At 45.2% G+C, this 10,051-nt stretch overlaps 1 protein-coding gene across 4 annotated transcripts in view; it reads left to right on the top strand.

Moving 5' to 3' along the window:
• Window positions 1-1,123: 1,123 nt before the first annotated feature.
• Window positions 1,124-10,051, top strand: part of PHACTR3 (phosphatase and actin regulator 3) — a 299,314-nt gene continuing 290,386 nt past the window's right edge. The window contains exon 1 of one of the 4 annotated variants that reach the window (XM_034433126.3): window positions 1,124-2,093. In XM_034433126.3, the coding sequence (XP_034289017.1) occupies window positions 1,985-2,093 (109 nt within the window). In that variant the 5' untranslated portion in view covers window positions 1,124-1,984. The remainder of the gene's footprint in view (window positions 2,094-10,051) is intronic. The other 3 variants (XM_034433124.3, XM_034433128.3, XM_034433125.3) reach the window with 3 other exon arrangements.

The raw sequence follows: 10,051 nt of genomic DNA, 5'->3' as shown, positions 1-10,051 counted from the left end.
TTAGGGAAGATTGGTTTAGTCAAAGAGTTTGAAATCGAGGTGCCCATCTTTTAGCTAATAGTAATAAAAGCAGCTCAGCTTTTTATCCGAGTGTTTAAGAAGAGGCAGAAACACAAGGAGGAATGTACAGTGGGTGGAATAGCAGGAAGCATTTAGGTGTGAGAGAGGGTGGGGAACAGCCGTTTCAAAGACATACTATGTACCAGGGTGGATTTGATTTAAACCGAGTTGATTTAAATCACAATTTAAATCATGATTTAAATCACTAGTAAAAAGGCTTGATTTAAATCAACTCGATTTAAATCATAATTTTTAAAGAGCAACTGTCATCTCTGCTACTCCTTTGACCCACTGTTGACTCACTGATAGTCCCAGTGTTGCAGAATATACAGCCTCATGCTACATAACTAAGCTCCGTTTCATGCTGAATAAACTAAATTATTTATGTATCTTAAATAGAAAACTATCTTACGATGGATTTTTACCCCAAAAGTTTTTTATTAAAATAAATTCGATAAAAATAAAAAAATCCGATTTAAATAAAAAAAAATCTGATTTAAATAAAAAAAATCTGATTTAAATAAAAAAAATCTGATTTTTTTGATTTTTTTTAAAAAAATCATTGATTTTTTTTTTAAAAAAATCATTGATTTTTATCCACCCTGCTATGTACCCAGTCTTCTCTTGAGATGGGGGAAAAAAAGGGGGCTGTTTAGGTGATCTCCTAACCTCCTTGTTCTCACCGCCCTTAAAACTTTCCTCCCTTCCTCTGTTTCCAGGAGTGGGCTACATTTCACCCAACAGGAGGAATCTGATGGCTGAGCCCATTTTCTGAGCCTGTAAAACTAACCTTGTGATACCTCACTGCCACATCCTTCACCAGGCTTCACCTAGTCCTACCTAGTCGAATTTTTTAGCAAGTTGCGCCAACGCAGCAACCGCCAGATCTTCACGGGAGCTGAGTCGAGGTGTGTGTGTGTGTGTGTGTGTGTGTGTGTGTGTGTGTGTGTGTGTGCGCGCGAACGGTTTCCAGGAGTCCAGGAATGCCCCTGGAGGAGTCCCTCTTGAAGGGCTCGCCCGCTCTGGGTCTGGCCTCCGGGAGCGCCATCACTCTCCGGCCCCTCCTTCCTTTGCCGGGGAAATGAAGAGGTGGGAAGGACTTCCTTCCCACACACACACACACATACATACATACTAACTCACACACAGGCGCGCGCGCGCTCTGGTTGCCTCCCTCCCTCCTTCTCCCCCCTCCCCCCTCCTCCTCTTTGTGCAGTGCAGGTAAGCTCCGGGTCCTCCTCCTCCTCCTCCTCTCCCCCCCCCCTCCCCGTGATGTCACACCTACTCTCGCAGGGCATGATGGGAGAATCCCACTGCTTCCCAAGAGATGCGCTAAGGAGAGCGAAAGACTGAGGCGATTCGGAAGCCGAGGCAGAGCTTCCCCAAATTCCTATTCGGCTGCTTCGTTCCACCCCCCCCCACGCCCCCTCTCTTCTTCCAGCCTGGCTGCCCTTCCCCTCCGCTGCGGGGGAGCCCTGGGGGCCAGAAGGGAGACCCGCGCCTAGGGGGGGCGGTGGCGGTGCTCTGCCCAGCCTCTTTCTCCCTCTCAGCCCCCCCCCCGCCTGCTTTTCCCCTCACCTGCTTCCCATCGAGGACCTGACTGGCTTCCCTTGAACGGAGATGCCCGGGAAGAAACTTCTCCGCCGCCTTGAGCAGCAATAAAGAGCCGGGCGGGTCCCGGGGCTGTAGCCCCCCCCTCCCGCTTTGCTGGATGGTGCCAGCCGAGTGCCGGGCAAGGCGCCGGCAGGAGGGGCTGCAACGCCAGGATGCTCCGGGTGTTGGGGCTCCCGGGCTGACAACGGGGCCCCTCCGCACCGCAGGCCCCCCTCCCGCCTGGTGACCTTGGATTTCATGAAGGCGCCCCCTCCCCCCGGCCTCTGAAGTCTGCTTGCCTCCCGCCCCCTTCCTCAAACCCCCCCCTCCCATGGCTGCCTCGGAGGAAGGGACCGGCTGCTTGTTCCCCAGAGGCCGGTCCCAGAGCGACCCCAGCATCCTCGCTGACACCGCAGGCACTGGAGGCCAAGCGCGCCCAGGTAAAGCCGGGGACTCTTCGCGGGGTAGGGGCGCGGGTGGGCGAGGGGGGACCGGTCGTGGGGGCTCCGGGAGATGGATGGAGGCGGGGGGGGGGCGGGGGCGGCGTGGGACCGGGCCTGGCTCGTGGCCTGCCGATTCGGCAACGGGAACCGGTGGGAAGAAAATTTGGGATCCTCTTTGCAGCAGCAGCAGCAGCTCCGGGGGTGAGAATAGCGATGCAGTGACTGAACTGTAAATAAGGTTGCCTGGGAGGAAGGAAGGAAGGAAGGAAGGAAGGAAGGAAGGAAGGAAGGAAGGAAGGGAGGGAGGGAGGGAGGGAGGGAGGGAGGGAGGGAGGGAGGAAGGAAGGAAGGAAGGAAGGAAGGAGGCTCCGGCTGGGGCTTCGGAAGGCGGAAAGGTCGCGGGGAAGGCGAGCAAGGAGGAAAAACCTCCAGATCCCTCCCTGGGGATTTCGGTCATCCCACACGGGGCCAAACCCATCCGGATCTTTTGTCTGGCTTGTCCGCGGGAATCCCTCTTGTCTTGCGCGGGCTTTGCTAGGGAAGCAGGGAGGAAGGGACTTCTGTCCAAGGAAGCTCCGAGGGAGTTTTGACAGCTGGCCAGATTTCTGCCTCTTGCTGAACTGAACCAAGAACAGGGTCTTTCTTCCTCTTCTCCCTTTCCCTCCCTTCCTCGCTTCTTTCTTTCCTTCCTTCTTTCTTTCTTTCTTTCTTTCTTTCTTTCTTTCTTTCTTTCTTTCTTTCATTCCTTCCTCCCTCTTTTCCCTTTCCCTCCCTCCCTCACTTCCTTCCTTCCTTCCTTCCTTCCTCTTCTCCCTTTCCCTCCCTCCCTTGCTTCTTCCTTCCTTCCTTCCTTCCTTCCTTCCTTCCTTCCTTCCTTCCTTCCTTCCTCTTCTCCCTTTCCTTCCCTCCCTCCCTCGCTCACTTCTTTCCTTCTTTCCTTCCTTCCCACGTCTTCTCCCCTTCCTTCCTTCCTTCCTTCCCTCCCTCCCTCCCTCCCTCCCTCCCTTCTTTCTTTCTTTCTTTCTTTCTTTCTTTCTTTCTTTCATTCATTCCTTCCTCCCTCTTTTCCCTTTCCCTCCCTCCCTCACTTCTTTCCTTCCTTCCTTCCTTCCTTCCTTCCTTCCTTCCTTCCTTCCTTCCTCTTCTCCCTTTCCCTCCCTCCCTTGCTTCTTCCTTCCTTCCTTCCTTCCTTCCTTCCTTCTTTCCTTCCTTCCTCTTCTCCCTTTCCTTCCCTCCCTCCCTCGCTCACTTCTTTCCTTCTTTCCTTCTTCTTTCTTTCCTTCCTTCCCACGTCTTCTCCCCTTCCTTCCTTCCTTCCTTCCCTCCCTCCCTCCCTCTTCCTTCCTTCCCACCCCTTCCTTCCTTCCTTCCCTCCCTCCCTCCCTCCCTCCCTCCTTTCTTTCTTTCTTTCTTTCTTTCTTTCTTTCTTTCTTTTTCTTTCCTTCCTTCCTCCCTCCCTCCCTCCCTCTTCTCCCTTTCCCTCCCTCCCTCGCTTCTTTCTTTCTTTCTCTTTCTTTCTTTCCTTCCTTCCTTCCTCTTCTCCCTTTCCCTCTCCCTCCCTCCCTTGCTTCTTTCCTTCTTTCCTTCCTTCCTTCCCACATCTTCTCCCCTTCCTTCCTTCCTTCCTTCCTTCCTTCCTTCCCTCCCTCCCTCCCTCCCTCCCTTCCTTCCCACCTCTTCCTTCCTTCCCACCCACCCCTTCCTTCCTTCCCTCCGTCCCTCCCTCCGTCCCTCCTTTCTTTCTTTCTTTCTTTCTTTTCCTCCCCCATGCTGCTAATTCACAAGAGGCGATTTTAAGTGGCGAGATCTCTGCTGATCTAGCTGGTTTTAGAAAATGCCAGCCGTATTTGTTTAGCTTATAGCCCCATTTCTCGCTCATGCCAACCTTTCCCAAGGATGTTCAGGGCCAAATCGACAAGAGCAGCTTCCTTAGGAAAAAGTGGGCTTGGCTCCCCCAGCCTGCTCTGTGGCCTCCAGAACCACAGCCTAACCACCCTCTTTCAAAACAGGAGCGCCTGAATAGGATTCCTTAATACTAAGAAAAAAGGGGCCGCAGCTGGGCAGATAGGCAGACATGGCTGGCTGCCTTAAATCTCCTGGCTGGATATCACATATTGCTACTTACCTAGGCAAATAATGAATGCCTCAGTTTAAGTCAGGGCATTCTTGATTTATGGTGCAGCAGAAAGGGAGAGAGAAGAGGTCAAATAAAGCAGAAGGGGATAAGCTATTGGCATGAGGTTTCCATGGAGACAAAGGAAGCAGAATCATAATTAAGCTACAATTTCCACTCTATCATCCACTCCGTGTGTGTGTGTGGGGGGGAACCACCCTACATAGCAAGAAAGTATAATCTGGAGTAGACGACTGTACACGAGAATGGACCTTATGCATCCAAACAATACTTTCTATTTGCAAGTCAGCGAGAATAATTATTTCACCCACTGCCAGCTTTTCTCCTCTTTTGGAAGGCTAAACCTGCTGCCTTTGGAAAAAAGAGCCAGTTTAGCATAGTGGTTAAGACACCAAAGTAGAAACTGGGAGACATGAGTTCTAGTTCCACCTTAGGCCTGAAAGCCAGTTGGGTGACTTTGGGCCAGCCACTCTTTCTTAGCCTATCTCACAGGGGGAAAATAGGAAGAAGGAGTATTAGGTATGTTCACTTGCCTTGACTTATTTATTACAACAATAATATAGGCAGGATGTGTTTTTTTTTTAAAAAAAAATGTCCCAAGAATGACTCACCCACTTTAGCAAAGAAGCAACCACAGTGGTATGCCTGAATGGAAAGGGCAATCATGATGTGTCTTTGCTATCCCAGCCGGTTTGAGTAATAGTACCATTTCTTGGCATTTATGCAGTTTATTATTTATTTGGCTGGATAATTGGCTTGCATGGCATGAAACATTGAGGGGCAGTTTGCTAGAAGGAAAGGCTGGGAACCAAAAAGGTGTTGGTTGCCCTTCTGGATTCAGGATCTTGGTTAAAGGTTAATAGAGGCAAAGGCTGGGCGAACAACCTGCATGTATAAGACTCTCCCCTCCCCCTCCATAAGCAAGCATAAAATGCTCTGAACCACAAATATCACAGCCGGATTACATTTTGCATTGCACTCCTTGCTCCTACCACATACTTTCCATTTTAATTTTTTTGGAGTCTAATGGTTCTTTCTCTCTCTTATAGATGGTTAGTATCGAATTCTGACTGTTTAGATTGATTGCAAGATTTATTTATTATTTATTTATAGGGGTATAGATTAGTAGCTTCCTACTGAGGGGAAAAAATAAAAGAAAAGTACTTTATAAATAACTTCTGCTTTGTTTTATATTTTAAATGGCCTACCCTGAATTTCTTTATGCATATTTTCCCTTTGCTTTCTAGCTCTGCGTTTCAACTCCAATCTGTTCCTCCTTTGCAATATTGAAATATGAGCCCAAAAACCTGTTTTATGTCTGATTTGAACCAGTGAAACACAAGTTCTCTTTTTATTCCTGACAGTCTTCATGTTGGAGGTTTTTGCTTATTATATTTTGGTCCTTTATTCTGTCCTTTTGATAGCGTTGCTTGCCAGAAGATGCAGACTTGTTAATAATGAATACTGACAGCTTTTAAGATCCATTTACCACAATCAAATAATTTATGATCCTTGTTGCTATGGCTTTTTTTTTTTTTTTTTTAAAGAGAAACTAATGAAAGTAGCTTATGAATCTTTGTAGCCCAGCTATGCTGGCATACTGAGTCATGGAAACAAAGAATGCTAGTAATCAAATATATTAAGGGCTTTTGGTTTTTTTTTGTTTTTTTTTTGCTGTAAAGAGCAATAGGTTGTGAATAAGTGGAATCTTTGCACGCTTAATGTAGAAGAAATGCAGTCACCAAACTTCAGTTTCATTTACTTTTTGGCCACTTTGTAGGTTATAGAAAACAAAGCTGGCATGTTTGCAAACTGAGTATCATGATGTAGTGACACTTGCAGGGAATTGCACTGCTACTTCAGAAAACATGTTGTCTGTCTAGAGAAAAAAATAAAAACAAGGATCACCTTGGAATCAGTCCACTCCATCAAAAACGAATGCAAGAAATTCAGCCTTCTGTGGTGGCTTGGCTTAAGGGTTGTCTTTTCTCCTTAAGCCAGAAACTTAATACTATGGGTTATCTGTGGAGATTTTCACTCATCCAGGTCATGGTTGTCTCAAAGGTGCTTATTCTAAGCAACTGGACTATTTTTTCTGTGAGGAAGAAGAAGAAGAAGAAAACATTTTGCTTCTCATCCAAGAAGCTTCATCAGTTCTGATGGTGGGGGATAGAAGGATAGGTACTCCACCATCCAGTCTCAACTATCAATATCTATCCTTCAATCCCCCCGGAACCATCACAACTGATCAGTTACTTACCTTCCCTACCGGTTCTGAAGTGTGTGCGCGTCACATGTGCGCGGAGACCCTCTGCGCATGTGCAAACCCTTCTGTGCATGTGCAGAGGGTAAAAAAACAGGTTACTTCCTAGTTAAAACCAGGAAGTAATGACGACCGGGCAGGTGGGTGGAGCCTCGTGCTGCCATTGCTACCAGTTCTCCGAACCACCTGGCGCCATCGCTACTGGTTCAGCTGAACTGGTCCGAACCGGTAGCATTTCACCCTGCAACTGATGAAGCTTCTTGGATGAGAAGGAAAACATTTTCTTCTCCTTCCTCAAGGGGAAAAAAACAACAACCCAATTGCCTTCAGAAAAAGCACCTTTGAGTTAATAGAGTGGATGTTTTATGACTGAAGATGTGAGAGGTGAGAAAGCATTTTCATTTTCCCCAAGAAAGGCTATATTTTGCACAAAACATTTACAATAGCTTGAGCTCTTTATCCTTTTTAAAAGGAATGAATTAGAAGTCCTTAGCGGAGCACATAAAAGCAATAAATTATTTCATAGTAGAGCTTCTCCAATATGTTTTCCAAAGTGCTTCGCTTTCTCAAAGCTGCCAACAAACAGCAGGGAATTATGGGAACTGATGTCCTGCATATCTGCTAATGTGCCAGCCTCAGGAAGGTTACCATAAATTATATGGAATGAAAAAAAATTATATGAGCCTACTTCAGAACTTGTAGGTAATAAAACATACATAAAATCAAATAGTTTAGTATGCAGTAGCAATAAATGTTCATATGTCCATCAATATCTATCATGTCATTTTTTCCATAACCAATGCAATGTCCTTCTTGTATTACAGACTAAGAGTACAGTTTTCCGTAAAGATTCGGGCTTTATTCTGTAGTGATTTGACAGTGTTTAGAAGCTTAAAACAATGCTTGCATTCCCATTTATTCTAATATAATTTCAATAAAAGTCCCATAGAAGGTAATAAATGCAATCAATCAAATATGGGCATTGTGAAGGCTGGATTTGTTTTATTTGGAAGGATGCCCACAGTAACCTCTAATGCTATTTTGTCAACATCAACTCATTATGGATTGGTTACATATTTGAGACCTGTCATTGTTTTGATGCATTTGAAGCATGAAACCATAACAGAATATTCCTGCTTATGTCCAGCTCTAGAGTTGGGAGGGAGGAAGGAAGCGTGGAACTGTCTGGCAAAATAATGGAACCGTTACAACATCTGTGTTTTTTTAATTTGGGAGACAACATAAGAAAGTGGCAGTGGTAAAAGAAAGTTTTATACAGTTATGCATAATGGAAACAATGATTTCTACCTCCTCCCTCCCTCTGGAATTTTGGATGATTTGTTAATGGATAAAATAGCTTTAGGGCACGAAAAAATGGTTTACTGTCAGATTATACAGTACCATTCAATTTGATCGAATGCTATTTCTTTCTAGCTATGTAAACATACAGTATTTATTTATTTATTTTATTTTATTATTCATATTTCTATGCCGCCCACTCTCCGAGGACTCTGGGTGGCTTACACCAAAGACAGTATACTAAATAGCATATTGCCCCCAACAATCTGGGTCCTCATTTTACCCACCTCGGAAGGATGGAAGGCTGAATCAACCTTGAGCCGGTGAGATTTGATCCGCTGATCTGCTGAACTAGCGGTCAGCTGAAGTAGCTGCAGTACTGCACTCTAACCACTGCGCCACCTTGGCTCTTTATGGAGGTTTTAATAATTTAAAGTAAGACAAGAAAACTACTGTGTTTCCCTGAAAATAAGACTCTGTCATATATATTTTTTGAACCCTAAAATAAGCACTTGGCTTTATTGCCATGCACTCAAAAGCCCGATTGGGCTTATTATCAGGGGATGTCTTATTTTGGGGGAAACAGGGTAGCTATATTGGACTGCAGAATTTACAATGAAACACTATGAAAAACAACTGTCATTGTATATAAGAATTAGGAAGAATAACATCTGATGAAATTATTAAGAAAGTTCTTAATAATGGCTTCTGTAAAACTACTTTATTTCTGCTGAGTTTGCACTTATGTTTTACGATGGAGTCCTCTGAATGATCGCAATAAGATATTCAAGTTTAAGTGTTACTAAATTCTTATTTCACATGACCAGTATAGGTTTGCTTTAAATTATCATGATGTATGAATTATATAGCCTTAGGTTGAAAGACTGATTTTTTTTTTAGGGAAGATGCTGGGAAGAGAGACTTCTTTTGGTCTTTTTCCAATCACCAGTTAAGTATATTCAATACATGACCAGTACATGTAATAATTTTCTGATCAATACATAAAAAATAATAAAAAATTCTATATACCCTTAATTGTTAGAAATCATAGCCTTAACCCTAAAATGGCAAACTAGAAACAAACAGTAGTTGGAAAATACAGTACTAAATGTGTGAAAACTACAGTGGGATTTATTTATCATTATAGTTCAGGGCTGTCAAACTCCCGGTGTCAACTTTCACACCCGGCTGTTGTGGCCTGCCAGCTGCCAGCGGAGCTGGCGGCAGAATCGAACGATGAGGAGGTTGGGGAGGAACTTGGGCCAGTTCTGGAGTCTGTGGAAGGCTCTGATGGATGCTCTGCATCAGACGCAGAAATAGAGCCAGGGCCATCCGACATTTCCCAGCCACAGGAGAGGCAGCTGCCTTTGGAGGCTGAGATGAGTGAGGAGGAAGAACAGTTGGGGCCTGTTCCAGATGCACGTATGCACAAAGCAGTTAGGAGAAGTGAACAACGGAGGACAAGGAGTTGACTTGGGAAGCAAAGCACACATGGACGCTGAATGGCCCCTCCCTGGCTGCGGAATAAATAGAAGGAAAGGGGAGTGGTTGTCGTAGGACAACAGTACATATTTCTGAAGATTTTGCTCATTGCATTTAGTGCCACAAAAACTGCTTGCCAGAACTTAATTTACAGCCTTTCGTTTGGGAGCTCACAGACTTGCAATTATTGCAAGGAACCGATAAGGTCTGTACTGCAGTTAACTCCTTGAAGGACTATTGTCTGGACTTTTCGGTGTGTGAATGCAATTAATTCACAAGAGGTAAATACAGAGGGGTTTTTCATGACAAGGAGTCTGTTTCTTGCTTCTGCTAAGGCTGGGTCAGAACACCAGATGTGCCGGATGTGTCACGCCCTGGCCATACCCATGCCTGGTTTAGCAAAGGGGAAAAAAAGTCCCAATACATCACGTGATGCCGCTGTGATGACATGAGTTTGATACTCCTGTTATAGTTAATAAAATGCAGCTCTTAAGTGAATCAAGTGGCTCTCCTCTTACAATTCCTGCTTTTATCCTATTTTGACTTTATTTTCCAAGCCATGCTCTTTTTAGAAAGAAGAAAGAAGCCTTACTTTTCTTCTTCTTCTTCTTCTTCTTCTTCTTCTTCTTCTTCTTCTTCTTCTTCTTCTTCTTCTTCTTCTTCTTCTTCTTCTTCTTCTTCTTCTTCTTCTTCTTCTTCTTCTTCTTCTTCTCCTCCTCCTCCTCCTCCTCCTCCTCCTCCTCCTTCCCCTTCCCCTTCCCCTTCCTCCTCCTCCTC

This window comes from Pantherophis guttatus, chromosome 3 (assembly GCF_059756535.1).
Source record: "Pantherophis guttatus breed Tessera chromosome 3, ASM5975653v1, whole genome shotgun sequence".
In the NCBI taxonomy this organism is placed as follows: Eukaryota; Metazoa; Chordata; class Lepidosauria; order Squamata; family Colubridae; genus Pantherophis; species Pantherophis guttatus.
This window is presented reverse-complemented; position numbering and strand designations above follow the sequence as displayed.